This window comes from Eutrigla gurnardus (genome assembly GCF_963514095.1).
Source record: "Eutrigla gurnardus genome assembly, chromosome: 18".
Lineage (NCBI taxonomy): Eukaryota > Metazoa > Chordata > Actinopteri > Perciformes > Triglidae > Eutrigla > Eutrigla gurnardus.
The window spans coordinates 8,253,186-8,271,530 of record NC_139929.1 but is presented as its reverse complement, the minus strand read 5'-3'; the positions used below and the strand labels follow the sequence as shown (position 1 = coordinate 8,271,530).

General features: G+C 44.8%; 1 protein-coding gene across 1 annotated transcript; it reads right to left on the bottom strand.

The window, feature by feature from the left end:
* Nucleotides 1-1,787: 1,787 nt before the first annotated feature.
* ptchd1 (patched domain containing 1) lies at nucleotides 1,788-13,999 on the bottom strand. The gene is made up of 5 exons (XM_084033262.1): nucleotides 13,552-13,999; nucleotides 12,656-13,233; nucleotides 9,044-9,758; nucleotides 4,645-5,375; nucleotides 1,788-3,425 (listed from the first exon to the last, which is right to left on the bottom strand). Exons 2-5 carry the CDS (start codon nucleotides 13,067-13,069, stop codon nucleotides 2,325-2,327), a joined length of 2,961 nt encoding a protein of 986 aa, XP_083889388.1. The 5' UTR covers nucleotides 13,070-13,233; nucleotides 13,552-13,999; the 3' UTR covers nucleotides 1,788-2,324.
* Nucleotides 14,000-18,345: the final 4,346 nt, after the last annotated feature.

Here is an 18,345-nt window from a genome sequence, read left to right as displayed (position 1 = left end):
CTATCAGCACTAGCTTCAAAAGTTGCTAAGCTAGCAAGAAAAAACGGCCTTCCTCCAAGAGCCACTCCCCTAAAGTTATCATTATGAAAGTATACAAAGAACTTGTTCATACTCACAGCTCTCAAGCTAGCAGCTTGTGGAAGATGAACAATGAGCGCAAGGGCTGATTGTGCACAGGTAGACAGACCGGTCCAATCATTTCATTCGGCCTGTCCAGCGACAGACACACACACCATCTTTTTGGGCAGAGCATTTAATTCAATAATTGCTGTCAGGATGTAATGAGAATCTAATGAAATATGACAAAATTATATTTGAAGATAACCAATCCTGCCTTTAAGAGCAGTTCGGGTCTAGAAGTAGGCGGGTATTAGTAGTCAGACAAAGGTCACCTCTTGGGTACATTGAGTTTCTGTATGACCCGACTGTCCTGCCAAAATCTCCCTGAGTGAGATCCCCTTACCTGCTCACACGATTTACTGGACATCACTCCCTGAAGGAGAAAGTAATAACACAAAGTATCTCTTAGTCTTAGGGGTAAGTTTACTGAGATAAATAGCACTATGCTGATTTTTCCAAGAATTTGGCAATTTTGGAGAACACGTTTTTTTGATTACAAAATGTTCCTACAGTCTAACATTTCTACAGAACATGCACCAAAGCAGTGGCCCATTGTGTGCAGATTTGAATTGGAACAAACTGTCCTCAGCCCTGTAATTGTGTAAGTACTATTTTTTTTTACAAAAGATGACGCAGCCCCAGTTTGGAGGTCTTGCATTTGTACTTAAGAAAAACCAACTGGCAGCGTTCATGGGTGGGAAGCTGGCCGTGGCGAGGCATGATGCCGTTATCTCACTGATGGTTGTGGCACCTGCATACAGATCCTGAACAATACTTTCATTCAAGTGTCAGCAAGGAGCACGGATTAACAATAGGAAGCACTCCCACACACCGAGGCCGTCGACCACCGAGACAAATACAGGAATAAAAGAGGAAAAAGGCAGCACGCTTCTTTCCCTCACGGGGGGGAGAATCACAGGAGGTTGAAAGAGAACAATACTTTGATTCAACCGTTTCATGGATTGAAGAAGGACACAAGGAGAAACTGTAGTTCTGCTGCCGGTATCATTTCCTGGTTAAATCTCAGACCACATTATATATTATATACACTATTTGAGGATCTGACTGATCAGACATTTATGAATAAAAGTGAATAAAAATGTGTGTTTTTCCTCACATGTGCCTTACATGAAGAGATGTTTGAGGGTTTTGACACACATAGGGATTGGCTGACTATTACCGTTATACTATATAATCATGATGTATAAAACAGAGTTGTGTTGATATCAGGTTTTGTCGGTTGGAGCCGATGTTTGCTTTGATGCAAAATGGCTCAATATTCATTTGTCATTAGGACACAATTTGTCAAATTAAAATATAATCCTACATCAGCGACCTTTGCAAACTACGGTAAATCCAACAATTGCATTATTAATAGGCAATCAAATAATAATAATGGCAACTTGATAATATAGTTTTAAAAAGTTATTTTTACAAATGCAGCTTTAAGAAGCCATTTGACAAAGTGTCACAAATGTTGTGCTTTGAGTGCTTAATGGTAAGAATGCATTTATTGACTTATGATATTGTATTTTAGTCTTAAACTCAAGGCAAATGTTGTAAACTGTTCCATCTAAAAGCACCAGCAGTGTTCGTATGCATTTCAACCCGCATCAAAGCCCAAACCACTTACAAGCATGTTTTCTTGATTTGACTTTATTGGCCTGGCATTAAAGTAGAAATACTGGAGTCATACAGATGATTGCCTCATGTCATTGTAGCTGAATTTGTGCAACTTGATATGGTGAACAGATAGCAGTAGCCAAACAGTGTGATCAGATCTAAAGCAACTTTTGGACACGTGAAAAAATGTGGCACTTCCTGTGTGGTAACGTCACAGCCAGGCCCGACCTCAGCTGATCCTCAACTTGTAAATTGGCTGTTCGGGAAAGAGCTCGTTCGCATGCCACACTGCACTAGCAACAAGCAGGTAACCATGGATACACTGCATCGGACACCCCTCATTTTCCTTTCTCATCTTCTAGCCTCCCAATCTCCTTTATCGTTTCCTCTCGACCCTCTACCTTTATTTTCCTCTTGTCTTTGTCTCACTGAACCCCCCCCCCCCCCTTTCTTCCTCTCTTCACAAGGATCAGCATTCTTTTCTGCAGATGCAGAGCGGCTGCTCAGACTACAGCGAACCAATTCCCTGCCGGCAGTCACTATGGCAACCGAGGGGCCGAAAAAACAACATCATCCCATGCTCAGACGGTGGTGATCTGGTCGACCACTCGAGTGCTGTCGTTCATTTCGACGCACTCCACCTCCTGCCGCTGCCCCTCTCCGTCGGCCGGGTGTCCCCGGCTTTTGGAGGGAGGCAGGAAGGTGAGGAGGGTGGGCAGGAACGCGAGCGTGTGCAGGGCCGAGCAGCCGGCCGTGAGGGTGAGGCAGCGAAACAGTGTGTGTGTGAGGTTGGAGCGCACGGAGCCGACAGGCACCAGGGCGGCGCCGTAGCAGATGAGCGTCTGTAGAGAGGGAACCCCGTGTCTCTCCAGCGCCACTCTCACCCAGCGAGTCCTGCTGTCGCCCCGGCCCGAGGCGAAACCGCAGAGGAGCGGGCCGCTGCAGTCTGCCGAGTGTCCCAAGGCTGAGATCAGACACAACACAGACATGCAGTCCAACTCCACGCCCCACAAGGTCATGAAACCCAGCACCCCGAACTGCACGGAGAGCAGGGTGAGGCCGAGCCACACGGAGACCAGCGGGTCCACGACGGCCAGCGAGGACAGACCCAACAGGAAGAGCACCGCCAGCAGTGAGTGTCTGAGGGGGGAGCTGACCGCCGCGGCGTAGCGGTCCAGGTAGACGAAGGAGGGGTTGAAGATTAGGAAGCGGACACGCGAGGTCAGCGACAGGCGTCGCAGCGTGTCTAAGAGCACTGACATCTCCTCGCGCTTGTTCTCCGTCGTCTTGGCCACCAGGAATATTCGGGACGCCGCCACGTCTGGTTCCTCGCCCTGGCCGCGCTCCGCAAATATGATGTCATCCGCAAAGTGGGCGAACTGCGGCTCGCGGAGGAAGGAGTGGCGGAGTGTGTGGGTGAAGTTTTCCCGTGGCTGGCTGGTGGACTGGTTGCGATCCGAAAGGTAGTTCAGGTAAGCTTCCAGCCAGCTGATTCGCTGGAAGCCTTTGGCGTATTCCAGCAGGTCCCGCTGCACTGAGGCATTCCAGTAGGGGGCGCTTTCGTAAATGTAAAATCCAATGACAGGGGAGTACGAGCTGAAGTATCGCTGCTGGGCACGGGTGTACAATACTGTCGCTGTATCCATGGCAACCAGTGCACTGGGGTCTGAACCCTGGGTCACCTGTCGATAACAGAAACATATTTGTTAAAATTAAAACGTTCATGTGTTTTTTAGTACGTAAATATGAGTATGCCACATAGTGACCAAAATAATTGAGAGAAACAAACTGAATATCTTTAAGGAATACTTCACTCTCAAAATGACTATTTGCATATCAATTACTCGCCGCATGCTACCTTGAATTCTTTTTATCGCATGCCAATATAGCGAAAATATGCTTATTGCGTCCACAGTGTATACTGCTCCTTTCATTATTATCTTTCACAATAAAAGTCCTAGACATATACGCAACATCAATAATTACCAGGCTAAGTTTGATTACAAAAAATTAGCTTACAAAAAATAGTCTGTGTTTAGTATGGATGGTCCCCCAGTTCCCATTTATCTGGTACGCATTAATCCCGTGACAGCAGTGATGTAATACACGGTGCAGAGAAAATGAGTGTCTCGAAAAAGGTTTTTGTCAAGCTCATGATATAATCCCCTTCCTCCCTGGATAGTGAGTAGGGGGTACTGAATGATTTTTGCCAAAATGTCACCATATTAAACACTTCCACCGCGGCCCTTTCATGCTTGCGCAGTGAAACTGTGCATGAGGCAGTAGTTTACCAAAGAAACATTCAAGAAAATCTAAGTTTTCTTTAGGAATTCAAGCTTACGCATGATTAGTAATTGATATACAAATGGGAATTTTAAGGATTCCTTTAAACACCATTGGAATCAACAGCAATATGTAAGACGTAACAGATAACCTGTGGTCTCCTAAAATTTGGACAGAAATTGTTGTAGTAATAGTATTAGACAATACTATAATATATAACTTATATACCAAAACTCCTTTTTAACTGTAGTACATGGATGAGTCTAAATTATATATTGTCCTGTTAAATTATAAAACTATATTTCAAAATGCTACAATTTATAGCTTGTGTGAAATTCAATTGTACTAGTCATTTATGGACATGAAGGATTCATGCTGAGTCATGCACGTTTCATTCGGAAAATGGTGTGCCTTTGATTAATTCCCTTAATTTTATCATCACATTAGACTTCTTCTCCAATGAAATAACACCGCACCGTCTCCAGACAAGGATGTGAAGTCACGACTGTGGGTAGTAAATAAGTATTGAGCGGCGCGATGACAGAACGCTGTCTAAATGAGGGCGATGCGGTCGTTTGCTGCAACAAAATGACAGTTGCTGTATTTTTGTTGCCTCACCTGCAGGAAGCCCATCAATCCAAAGGAGATGTAAACCAGATATAGCAGAACCACAAAGGGTTTGACATAGGTGTTAGTGATCCAGTCTCCATAGCAACGCCTCACACACCCCAGCAAGAGATGAGAGTCCTGAGGATTAGGGTCCGTGTTCGCTGTGGAATGTGTGAGTGTGTGCGGGTGTGGGAGTGGGTGCGTGGAGTTGCCGACATGGTCGTGTACGTGCGCTGCAGGGTTGTTCGCCATGTGCGGGTGTGTGTGTGCATGCGTGTGCGTTTGGTTAGAGTTCGGCGTGTGAGCGCGGCTGTGACAGACGCCGTGCGGTGGATTGGTTGCCGGAGCCTCGTCCTGGTAGCGCGTGTGCATGAGACACCTGTACCAGGCCGGCTTAGAGTCCAGCCGGTCCTGTTTGGGGACCCGCCGGCAGAAGCAGCCGTGTCTGTACCCGGTCTCTAAGTACCCGGTGAACACCAGGCAGGAGCTGTAGAAGGACAACATGTAAACGTAGCTGATGGTGACGGCCAAGGCGGCGGTGCGGCAGAAGAGCCGGACGGCCTCCATGTTGGTGAGCGGCGAGGCGGCCAGGCCCAGGGTCATCAGGTGGAGCATGGTGGAGCCGGAGAAACGCAGCATGACGTCCTCGAAGACGCTCGCCACGCGCTCCTTCACATGCTGGTCCTCCCGGGTCCGCCTCCATGACGACAGCATCTCGAAGGAGCCGAAAAGCCCGTGGCCTGATGGGAGAATGAGATAATAAATGAAATGTTTGGTGCGGTACGAAACATTTTCACTCAAGAATGAATTATTTTTTGTATTATAAATACTTAAAGCTGCACTCCTTCACATTTTTATAATAACAACTGATCAAAGGACTACATGCAATATAAAAACGGGTGGCTGGAAATGATAAACCCACAGATCATTAAGCCTGGACTTCAGTGAAGCACTATGAAGCATTTTAGCCTCTTACAGCTTATTGCTTTGGTTTTACAGCCCACAAATTTTGTATTCGGCTCAGTCTCCAAACATAAAAACGAGCTAATTTCCAACCAATCTTTTTCCTTTCCCGATAATGCTTCGAATGCTCCCTGCTTTCCTTCACTTTATTCATTTTGGGGGATCACAACGTTGCACAAGCAAGTGCTAAAACTCAAGTCTGCCTGCCTGTGAACTATCCTCGCCTCATATTGTCACATCTCAGTCCTGTTTGAACTAGAAGCATGTGAAATGACCATATGTTGAGTAGCAAAAACACCCTTAATGAATAGACTTGTTGCTTCAAACAGTTATATCATGTAAAGAATACAGTTATGATGCTGCATTCAATGATTCGCATCAACGTCCATTCGAGGTGGTTTAAATGCACCGCCTCCACGTCTCCACCTGCATGCACATACGTGTTTATAGACGAGCCGCAAATGGTTTTTAATGGTTTCCTCTAACCGTGGTTGCCATGGCATCCATGAGTCACCAGTGACACAAGTATCCCCCCCCCCACCCCTTCCACTGCCCCCTCCAACGACCTCACCATGGCGAAACACTTAACACCTTAGCAGAGGCGTAACGTACAGACACTTCAGGCGTAGGTGCAACTGAGATGCTGAAGTCTGCTGATCTGTGACTGTGTGTGTGAGTAAGTGAGTGAGAGAGCGGGAGAGACAGAAAGGGAATTAGACAGTGAATGATAATGGAAGAGGCGCTGAGGTTAATATTGCTGATAGACTGTAGGTGGTTATACACAGAGATCCCGCCATAATCACGGCATAACGGTGTCTCCTTTTAGACAAGCGTCCAGGGCGTTGCAGGACCAGAGAGAGCGCAAAGCGTAACACGATGGACTTGGCGACAGTGTGGCGTATTAAATAAGCATCGTAAATACGATAATCCCTAGCGCACCAAAACAACAATGGCAGGTGAACCGAGAGTTGAGTTTCCTTTGCTCGTGGTGCAAGTGAAGTTGCTGTGCATTATATACAACATGTTGATGCATATAATGGCGGCAACTAGCTGGCTTTCCATCTTCTTGGGATCCACGTTCTGAGCTTTTTAAATCCCCCCGGTGGCGGGTCGACCACATAACACATCATTGAAACATCACCTTCTGGCTACCCGGCTCTCCCCGTTCACGCTGAGGTCTCGTATTATATTATATTCACCTTGTTGTTTTAATTTCTTTCTGATTTGATCAGTTATCGTTGTTTCCAGATTTCTAACCCTTTCATAGTGTTTCCAGTTCATGAAAGTTAACTGTAACATTAGCGCCAACCTCCCGTGTCCCTGCTGGTTCTAAAAACAAACTAGGATGGTGACGGCTTGATGAGGACCATGATGAGGACCACGTCCGCCTTTTACATACAGGCAGTAGCTTTGCTTCATGTTCTGGTTGGCAAAAGGCCTCAGTATCACAGATTATTAGTCAATTAGTCAAACAACAAAGATATCCAACTTACAATGTTAAAAATCAAAGAAAAGCAAACACTGATCACATTAGAGGGGCTAAAATTATGTCATTTTTCTTTTGATAATTAATCATTTTAAGTTATTTTTCAAAGTTGAAGATTACTTTTCTGAAGATCGACTAATTCATTAAAAGGCTAATATCTTTTTAGCTCTAGATGCAACCGGACTATAAATCTGGCCGAGCACTGATGCCAATTTTCTGTACTTGACTCCATCAATACTCAAAACTCCTGGCACATTTGAGGTGCAATCCCACGGAAACTTGGATACCTAGCAATTTAAATGTTTTGAATGTAAATGGCTGTGCAGCTGATTGTGATAAATAATGTCCCAAAACCTTCACATAATCAATCTACCTCCCTTTGTACACAAACAAGCTTTCTTTCTTGCTATTCTCAACCATTATCCCATCAGTTTGTCTTTTGTGCCAGCTTTACAAGTTAATAAGACCCCGTGTGAAAACATTTATTTTGATTCTGAAAGAGAAAGATGCAAAATAATGTCACAAATCCACATTTTTTTAAACATTAAATAATAATTGGATTTCACCCTCTTTCTTTACTGTGTAATCGCATCCTCCTTTCTCTCCTCCCACTGTTTTCTGTCTGCCTACTTGATGCTGAAAACCCCTCTCTCCCTTCCTCCCTTCCTCCCTTCCTTCTAACTACAGCTTAACTTCATTTTCTGCTCAGAGAATCCTTATCTCAGCTCCCATTTGGAGTGATATTTCATCGAGCCCCCGTCTCTTCTGTACTCGCTATGGTTATTTTAAGCCTAACAGCAGCCTTTCCTCCTCCACATTACAGAGTAATTATGGTAAAGACTACATGTGTGTGATGGGGGTTAAATGCAGCACATGAAGCATGCATGCACTCACGACAAACTGCAAGGACGACTTCACACAGATGCCATGCACTTTTGCTCCTAGTCTGTTAAAAGCTGCTGCATAATTAAGCTTGCAGAGGCTTTCAGAGTACTACCAATGTATTTAGGGTTAAAAAAAATAATGTTAACCTCGCATTCATCACAGACAAAAATTTAGTGTGTACAAAACTAACTCTCTCATTAAAAGTGTTTTATTTTCTATAATAAACTCCAAATGATTTGCGCTCCCTGCTCATGAGTTCTGTGGCATGGTGGCAGTCATCACGTCAAGTCTGCAATTATTCTGTGAATTACGGTTAATCCTCATCACGCTTCCCCGCATGGACTGACCTCATGAAGTGGTGATGTGATCAATCTGCGTGAAATACAGTTTCTTCATTGCTTCATAAAATGTTGTCTTTCGACTATTATTTACATGCGTTGAGTCACACTTGGCGGCTGTTTTTAGTGCCACAGCGTTCCCTCATGTACCCTCGCATCAAAACGAATCAAAAAAAGATGGGATTGGATTGGTACTTCCGACAAGAGACCCTGAATTGTATCTGAACTGGTATGAGGAGAGAAAATGCTGGCTTGTGCATGCCCACTTTGGGGCTAGATCCAGACATCAAGAACCCTAACTCATTACTTTGTCAGACCCTTGTCAAGCCTCTGCCATGCCCCGTCACATGTCAGTCATTTTGATGATCCGTCTGCACCGGGATGGCATTCAGCCCGGGGCTGGCAACTGCAAAATCACAGGTACTGAAGAAGCAGACGGTGAACACAAACAGTCTGGGAAATGAAAGCAAATTCTACTGTTCAGCAGGGCTCCAACCTTCCATGTGGTAGCTTCCCTTTTCTTTGATTTCTCTGTGCTGGAATCCATTGTTTCTTTATTGACATTTTCCAATGTCCAACAACCATAAGCTCTCAAAAAAGGGTACATCCAAACTTTTCCAGACAAATGGACGATAAAGACATGGATGTATGGATTCATAAATGCTCAAAATGTCAAATATATATTTGTGTTTTTATAATTGTATCATTGAGAGTTAAAAAGTAGCTTTAAACCTACCAAGCATGACGAAAGGGATGCCCAGGTATGTGGAGTTGTAGGTAGCCCCGGTCAGGTTGAGGATCCCAGCAGCAGTGAGGCCTGACAGTGTGACCGACAGCAGAGCCAGCAGTCCCAACCAGGGTTTAGACCTCACACAGTCCCTCATAGAGCAGCAGAGGACGGCCAGTACGCCGCACGCCCCCAAGCTGGCCAACAGGGGGCGGTGTGCCAGCACCGAGGAGAACTGGAAGTCTGTCCTCAGAGACGAGGACGTAGAAGGGTACAGGCCCAGCTTAGGGTGCAACGCTGCAAAGTGCTGCAGCTCGGCACAGAAGGCCTTTTCCCATTGGCTGGCCACCCGGTCCATCAGGCCGCCGCGGGCTTGGAGGTAGTAGGTGAGCTGCAACGCCCTGGCAGAACGCACACCTTCTCCCCTGGCTCCCGCCCCCTGACCTCGCACCGCCCCGCTGGGGCCCCAGCCCTGCACGCCACCCAGCTGGTGGCCGATGTACGCCTGCCGTCCGTCTGCCAGCTGCGTGATCGGGTAGCGCAGGATAGGGACGGAGCGGTTGGAGTTGCGGGCCAACTGGATCTCCTCCATGGCACGGATGATGTCATCGATGATGCAGACGTTCTTGTCGTCGGGGAGACAGAGGTAGGAGAAGGAGTAGTTGAAGCTGTTGACCCCTGTGGCCGGGACCGTCACCTGCATCTGGTAGATCCGCTTGTGGAGCTGAGTGCAGAGAAAACACACACAAAAATTTCGCTCAAATAAACCAAGGCAAGAATGAAAATGAAAAGTCCCGTCGAAGTTTTTTCTGTGTGCAGCACAGCAAAAACCCACGGCGTGGGGCTCATTTGCTTACTTTAAGGGATAGAGATACGTGGGAGTGCGTGTCGTACTAGACAGAGTAACAATAGTGGTCTCAGAATCCTCCATTTCTATGGCGAGAGGACAACAGTACCAGCAGCCACAGAACTGGTTACTAAGCAACAGGCCTGATGCCAGTCTCTGCCACAGCAAACATGGGCAGAGCTGTCTCCCACCTCAGAGTGCTGCATTGACTTTAGAGAGGGAGGGTGTGTGAGAGTGTGTGTGTGTGTGTGTGGGAATGTCTCTTGATAAATGATTTGTTTTGAAAGTCCGGTCCTTCAATGCAGCGTTCTGTTGTAAAATTGAACATTTCTTCATTTAATTTTTTTGTAACTTTTTAACTGCCAGAAGATATCAATATATCATAACTATTGTTAGTGATGTCCCTGGTAGGACATTACAATTCCTGATCCAAGTGACTTAACAAATTCACTTTAAAAAGGTCCATTCAGTCAGTTTTCATGAATTCTCCCATATACAGTATATAATTGAATCTATATATCTAGTATTTTGTGCTGTTTACTGACATTATATAGTTGTTTGCAGCTATATTAATGCTCTGAATGTCATATATTGCTCCTTTAAATATCGCCATTCAGCAGAGATATTCTGGCCTACACATATTTTGAATTAAAGAAAAGATTCTTGCAAAAAAAAAAACAACAACAATCACACCACAATCATTTTAATATGCCTTTGAATGAAAATGAGAATAATGATGTAAAAACTATTATTCCCTACAACAACACAAACCCAGCCCTATTGGGAACCATTGATGTCTGGACAAGATTTTGTGACAATCCATCCGATAGTTGTTGAGATATTTCCGTCTGGACCAACGTAGTGGACTGACCGACTGGCCCTGACTCTTGCGATACCATGTGACATCACATCAAGGTATTTCCACCACAGATGGGACGTTGCATTTTCATCAGAACAAGAAAAGCGTCTCCCTGAACAACAACGTTGTGTTTTGACTTCAAAATCGAAGAGCAAGAACGTGTTTTGACTCTCAATGCTGCGCAGTCACTAATGAATCATATTCAGAATGACATTCATCATAGAAGAGGAAGAGTTTCCCATTCCTTCACAGACGGAAGCTTAAAAAGACCAGAATCCAGTGCAGTCGTTGGGTGCGACTTATAATGCTTACTCTTGCTGTAAGAGGTGATGCTGTCTAGTTCTACACGGACTATCACTGCTGTTGCTGTCTCATTCAACAAGTTCAGACCTGTTCTCACAGCGGGGTGTTTCCATGGCATTTAGCAAAAGGTAGGAGCTCACATGAACCTGCCACAGACTGCATATGAGAAGTGATGTCACCCATTGGCTTGTGCACCGCGGTTTGGAATCCTCGAGTTCGGCATTTTTGCCGTCGTCATCTTGGTAATTTTGCAACCAGTAAACAGAAGTGACGATATTGTTGTGTTAAAGTCATCTTAGTAGCTAATTACATTGGTAGTGCGGTACCGACAGACCGGAGTAGTGACACCGTGGTAGCGACCTGTCAATCACAAGGTAGCCACGCCCTAAAGCATGGGCATAGCATCTAAATGGGAGCCTAATTTACTAAATTAAACATCATGCTGTATTGAAGAAGACTTGAAACTAGCGATTGAGACCATAAAATGTTGTCATATTTTCATAGACCGTCAATCGGACTTCTTTTTGCAACCAGAGGACTCGCCCCCTGATGGCCAGCAGAGAGAATGCAAGTTTAAGGCATTTCAGCTTCACTTTTCAGAACCAGAGGTTGCTGCCTGGTACCAGTGGATAATGTAACAGTGATTTCTTATTTTATCACACTCTTTGATGCACCAACCAGTTTCTCTCCCACAGCATGTTGGCTGTAAATGATGCACAGCACTAATCTAGTCTCTTAACTGTGGCAGTCCTCGATGGACCAACACTGTGCTCCGGTTTCATGTAAAGTGGGTCACAATAACCAGTTGTGACACCCACACAAAGATGCGTGGACGGAGAGTATGTAGATTTCAAAACACAATAGGGGAATTAGTGCGCAAGATCTAAATACAACCAAGTTACTTGATGAAATAATTTGGCTAACTTGCTCCAGAGGGGTGTCAAATGAATAAACCCATTAAGGAATACCAAGGTAGAGACAGAAGCCTCCGAGTTCCAGGTAACTCCACTTTGTAATTAAAATGACCCGCTTCATAACTATAAAGGTTGTCTGGGTTATTTGAAATGGGACTGTGTCGCTCCGTTTAATCTATCAATCACTGAGAATGAAGAAGAAGATAGCTTGCATATGTGCTCTGGCCTGCAGACACTGACCTTTACCTCTGTGTGCATTTCCGAATGGGACTTTAATTGATTCATTTCTAAAGTTGGATTCTGCAGATAGACTGCAGCCTTGTTTTACGATGCACAAACTGTGATTTAAATGGCACAGACGCTAAATTGCCAAATATGCTACTTTTCCAGTGTGTGTTTTTAGTTGGCAGTAGCTTCTTAACCTTAGAGTGCTTAAATCACGTAGATACTGTGTGTATTTGGGGTTTTAAACTTAAAAAACTAAAATATTTGCAAAAGAAAACACTTGTTAATTATGTCCATTAATATAAGCGCTTGTACTTGTATTAGCCTACATGTATTTAACTATTACTGCATTTTATATTCATGGCGTTATATTTGATTTAATCTCCTTCATTTGTTTGTCAGGGCCAGCGCCCGTGGGAGCTAATTGACTTTGAGAAATTGTTTGGAAATGTGGTTAAAGCTAGTGTGCGTACCTTTAGTATGGTGTCCACATGAACCGGGTCCAGCACGCTCCCCTTTCGGGTGGTGACGATCACGCGCCCGTAGCGGCCCGGCGTTTGCAGGTCGGAGTAGAGCGCGTGCTTGGAGCGGTTCACGGGGAACAGGCTGTCCACCAGGTTGCCCTCTATCTTGGCCAGGCTGTGCTTGGGCGCGAGCAGGCTCTCTACGTCCTCCTCCACGCGGTACCGGCTGAAGCTGGCCCCCAGCAGGATGGAGATGAGCACGGGCGCCGAGGCGAAGAACACCGGGTGGCTCGCCACGAACCGACCGAGCGCGTGGAAGGAGGTCCTCAGGCCCGCGTGCAACACCTGGCGCAGCATCCTAGCGCGCGGCCGCGGCTCGAGCCTCTCCCACCGACCGGAAAACCCCGGAGCACTGTCGAGCATCAGGGGCTGTCGGACGCATCGGTGGGTTCCGTCGGTCTGCTGGGGGGGAGGTGACGCCGGGGGGTGGGAGGGTTTGTTCCCCGGAGCAGGAGGTCACCAGCCGGGGAGAATCCAACCCTCCTCCGGTCACAGGGGCGCCCCTTCACCCGGGGTTCGCTCATCCGCTGGAATTGCGCAAAAAAAAAGAAGACAAAAAACAGACGGCTGCTAAATGAGCAAGCATTTCTCTGCTCCGCTATTAGAATAAAGCATGCTGAACGCCTAATATTACTTATTACATTAATAATCACAATCCGGCTGCGACCACTGCCTCCTGCAAGCTGCACGGCTCTGTGCGCATCAGAGGAAAAATCGCAGAGCAAAAGTGGTCTCATAAAAGCTTCCTCCTGAAGCTGACTAATGCTTCGAGTAGTTGTGCACTCGGACAGGTTGCAGAGAAGACGCACAGTTGTTGCACTGAGCCGAAGCCCGGCTGTACATACCTGATAAGGGGGACGGGGAGGGGGGGCCGACCCGCTGATGACGGAGATCACCTAAGACGCATTCACACCAAGATGTTTTACCGTGCAGCTCCGCCCTACACCACCGAGTCGCCAACACAACCTGACGGGTGGTCGAGGTGGGTGGGTCGCAGGATAGGTGACGCCGCGTGCACGCGCCGGGGGATGCCGGTCGAGACGTTTGTCAAATCAGCTTAATCTGGGTTTCCTCTGCGGCAGAAGGCTTTCTGTCGTCCGTCCTCTCCTCTCCTCATCGCCCCGGTGGTTTGACGGAGCCCCTGTTCATCCGCCGCCGGGCTGCTCTCCCAGCAGCCACTGCTCACCTCGTTGGGAAGGCGCGTCACTAATTACCGGCTTCCTGACCGGGGACCGTTTCTCTCTCTCTTTTTTTCTTTTTTTTTGCACCGCCCTCGTGACCCGCTCTGAGCCCCGTTTTCCCGCCCCGCCTCTCGCCGTTCCGCCCCGCTACAATGCAGAGAAACAAACAGACCGTCCGGACCGAGTGAGTGGCAGTGTGTGTGCGTGTATGTGTGTGTGTGTGCGTGTATGTTTGTGTGTGTGTGTGTGTGTGTGTGTGTGTGTGTGTGTGTGTGTGTGTGTGTGACACAGCGAGGGATTTCGAGGAAGGAATCGAGGGCTATTTAAAGTGCAGCGGTGACGGTGATTTTCTTGGACATCTCTAATGCTACCACACGTGGTCGTTTTGCGAAAAAAAAAAGAAAAAAAGAAAACCAAAATGATATTTCATAATTATTGCATTGCAGATATTTCATTGTGTGGCCTACATGAAAACCTGTTGACGCTGGGATCGTGACAACATATTTATTTATCTCTTGTTCCTGCAGGATGAACATGTACTTTTTAATCTGCGACATCCTTTGATTTTACACAATTAAGCCTACTCATTCTTATATAATATTAAGTGTCCTCCTTATCCTTGTTGCAGATGTGTGAAGTATCCCTGAGGTTTGCCATTGTGTAGCACATTGCCATGGAAACCAGCCAAATTACTTTCTGTTTTGCAAGACCAGGTTCCCATGGTAATGGCGATGCCATCCAACACACACACAAACACGCACACACACACACACACACACACACACACACCTGCTGACTCCCAATCTGCTTATGGTGTGGTCCGGTGTCTGATACAGTGACATTAAAAGCAAAGGACACAGAGAGAGAGAGAGAGAGAGAGAGAGAGAGAGAGAGAGAGAGAGAGAGAGAGAGAGAGACAAAGAGCAGGAGTGGGAGAAACGTGGAGACGATAATGAGTGAAGACAGGCTGAGATCACAACTCTGTCCGTCTGTCCGTCTCTCTTTGTACTCCCATGAAACCAAAAAGCCAAACAGCCTTTTGGTCAGTGTGCATGGTACCAACTAATGGCCCCTTCATCTCCCTAGATAGCTTAAATCAAAGGCTGGATTAAGATAAACACTTTTTAATTGTGTTACCTCTACATGAGTTTATGCTCAGATTCATAAAAACAATAAATAAATAAATAACTGTCAGCTTTGGCTAGCATGGTTCTTATGATAAAAGGTTAGTTGCTGAAAATATGTTTTTTCTTTCAGGAGTTAAATGTAACACTTGTTTATTGGAGTGTAATATAAAAAAAATTGTCTGTATCGGTCATCTGTGCAAGCTTGTTATGAATCATATAATCATTGAATAATAGGTGGAAATCTGGAGGGATTTTAGTAGTATAAAGGTATTGAGAAGCATAAATGTTGACATGCCAAATTATTGTTTTCATGGCATCTTTATTATGCATTGGTAATTAGCTTATATCATTAATGTATTCAATAAATAACCTTTAAATAGTCAGACAAGCAGCATGACATAAAACTGTAATCAATGTAATATTTTTATATTGATTGATTTAAAGATAAACTAAAATAAACTGGCAAAATAGTACTGAGAGCATGCTACTTTATAAGCATTATAATCATGAAAACAGAAGAATATTTCACTCATCACTCTAAAGAATTGACATTCAATTCAAGAGAAAGACAGCTGAAAGAATGGAAAAGCAAGTAATGCTCATAATAACTGTCTGAACATGAACATTCAACTGTAGGCTAATCAGATGCTCAGAAAACACTCAGAAAAACAATATGCCCATTATGAATGATTCCTAAAAAAAAAGGAAAAGAACATCCGTGCCCATGTTCTAATCCGTTATTCAATTAAGCCTCAATTAGCCTTTAATCCCCATTACCAGTCCAGTGAGAGATGAGCAGTGTAGAAATGAATGAGTAAGTGTCTCCCCAGGGAGGAAGGAAGAGCAGAATAGAAAATGAAAGACTGCAGAGATATAGGGGGCTCGGGGCAGTTTCTGATAACAAAAGTACTAATTACTGTTGCTAAATGATTTATAGAAATCAGAATTGTGTGTGTGTGTGTGTGGGACGGGGGGTAGAAAGAGGAGGGTGGAGAAGAGATGGAGTCCTTTGAAAGCATGCCCATTTTTCCGAGGCTATTTTCTGCACCTACAGAGTTGAAGGCGGGAAAATCCTCCAGGGGTTGAAGATTGCAGCCAACAAACACACAAGATTGACAGATGAGAGAAATAGCATAAGAGCACCTCTCACGACTTCACTTTCTACAGGCTGTGATTTGTCTGCATTCGTGTTTGTCCATCTGCATGACATCTTCCCTCCATTATTAAAGACAGCTATGGACGCAGAGTTGGTCGTCACGAATAAGGCTCCCCCTCTCATCTCCCACTCCTCCCAACCCACCCACCACCCTAGTCTTCCACCCCTCCCATCCCCCAATCCATCTGTTTTGGTGGAGGCCATCCATTAATAAAGAGTATGTCCTTTCATTTCCATTTCCCCCTCCTTCTGTATTATTTATTTACCCATCTAGCCACAGTTATGGTCAGCAGATATGGTTGCCAGATTAGGACACAGCAGATCCAACCGTCTTCTCCATGAACACTGAGAAAAAATGAATGGAAAATGGAAACAAACACCTTTGAACTTTGACGTGACATTGCCAACAACCAAAAAAAAAAAATACAGATTATTATAAATCAAGGCAAAAATCTTCAAATTCATTTTTCTCTACTATTACTTCTACTACTAGTACTACACTATTGGTATCTCTGTTTCTGGACACATGATGGATAGAAGTCTATTAACTCTCCTTTTAGCTCCGTGTTTGGTCTCCACCAACTCCTGAAGGAAATTTTGGGCTTTTTATCTTCTTAATGCTAGACTTCATTCGCCTATTTGCTATCTTTGTCCGTCCACTTGCCCAGCACTAGCTTACTGCGGGATTTTAGTGTTTTTTTTTCATTGAAAACAGCTGCCTGCTGCATCTAAAACTAGGTAACTGTAAAGTTGTAGGCCAGAAAACCAAAACCTTGAAAAATCAGGTATCAGGTGTCAGGATTTTTTCCGGATTTACAAAAACAGCCACTAAACATCCTCCATACCTCTGCATTTCCATCTAAGATCCAAATTATCCATCTTTATTGTCCTCCTTTCTATTGCTGTGTATTTCCTGCACCATCTTGGTGGTCGGCAGCATTCATAATTTCTAAATGTCATTTGGACATTAGCTCATGAGGCCAGGAAGTATGCCGTAACAGTCCGTGTGATGGAAGAGGGAGGTCATGGGGAGGGGCACAAGATGAGAAATACGCCAAAGTCATCTTCGTGGCCTCTTAGAGACTCAAAGATTTGATTATGGTTACAGGCCAGATACGGGGAAGATAGATGCAGGAGGATGCAGACAAAAAGGCAAATCACATAGCTTCCTCTGCTTCTCCTTTACATAGACAATCACAGGAGAAGGCGCCAGGAAAAAAAAAAAAAAGTGAGGCAGTGTGCAACAGGCTTGATAAAGTAACCTGGGAGAAGCCCAATGACTTCACCAGTGCCTGGAAAACACCATTTGCTAAAAGGTCAGAGTGTGATTTCTGATAACAGGAAGCTACATTTAATCTGTGTGATTACTGGGCCCATCTGTATTCTGTTACACCGCCTCAAAAAAGGCCCTGAAGGCCCTCTAATGGATACAGACAGAACTGCATGATTTTGTGGGTGGGTTTCTTTGACAGGGAGCTTTAGTAATATGGATTTTGTGTGTTTCGGAACAGATTCACCTTTTCCAATATAGAGGATACAAAAGACAAGTTGTTTTGGGGTACTTACTAGCCACCTTTTGCTTAGTTTGACACACCTGCATGGTTTGTAGGCTATAATCGGGCATAGGGCTGGGCACCATGGATGGTATATAGTCATAGATCAAGGTGGTGACATATTATAGTACTTGTTTTTTACTTTAAATTAAATGTACAAACAGTTTCAAGATAACATAACCAGATTTGAACGTCCTGTATGTTTCGACTAATCCAGTGAAATAATATTTAATAAAGCAAGTTACTCAACTACATTGAGGCCACAATCCTGGAAATACAATACTGCCACAACCATAGAGGCTTAAAAATAACAATATAGTTAAGCAAAATATCCCAAACTCTCATCTGATGCCAGACATTAAAACAATTTTAAATGTGGTAAAAAAGATGGCTCTGCACACTTGATGTAAATAAAGTGAATACCTTCATCGTTGCAAATGTTTGATCTTATAATAAGATCAAATAAAGCAGACTTGTTCTTGTCATGTCATTGTCAAATGCAATCCAAAATGCAACTTTAAGCAAAACCCTAAAAACTGAAGATAAATCAATGGAGATGGCAAACAGGACATACATCCCAGCAATAATAAAAAAAAGGAAGGAAAAGTTGCACAAACAGTTA

Coding starts and splice junctions, on each gene's coding strand:
- ptchd1 (XM_084033262.1), bottom strand. CDS start 13,069: ATGCTCGACAGTGCTCCGGGGTTTTCCGGTCGGTGGGAGAGGCTCGAG. Junction 5,376..9,043: donor CATCCCTTTCGTCATGCTTG/GTAGGTTTAAAG, acceptor TTCTCCCATCAG/GCCACGGGCTTTTCGGCTCC. Junction 3,426..4,644: donor GATTGATGGGCTTCCTGCAG/GTGAGGCAACAA, acceptor TGTTATCGACAG/GTGACCCAGGGTTCAGACCC.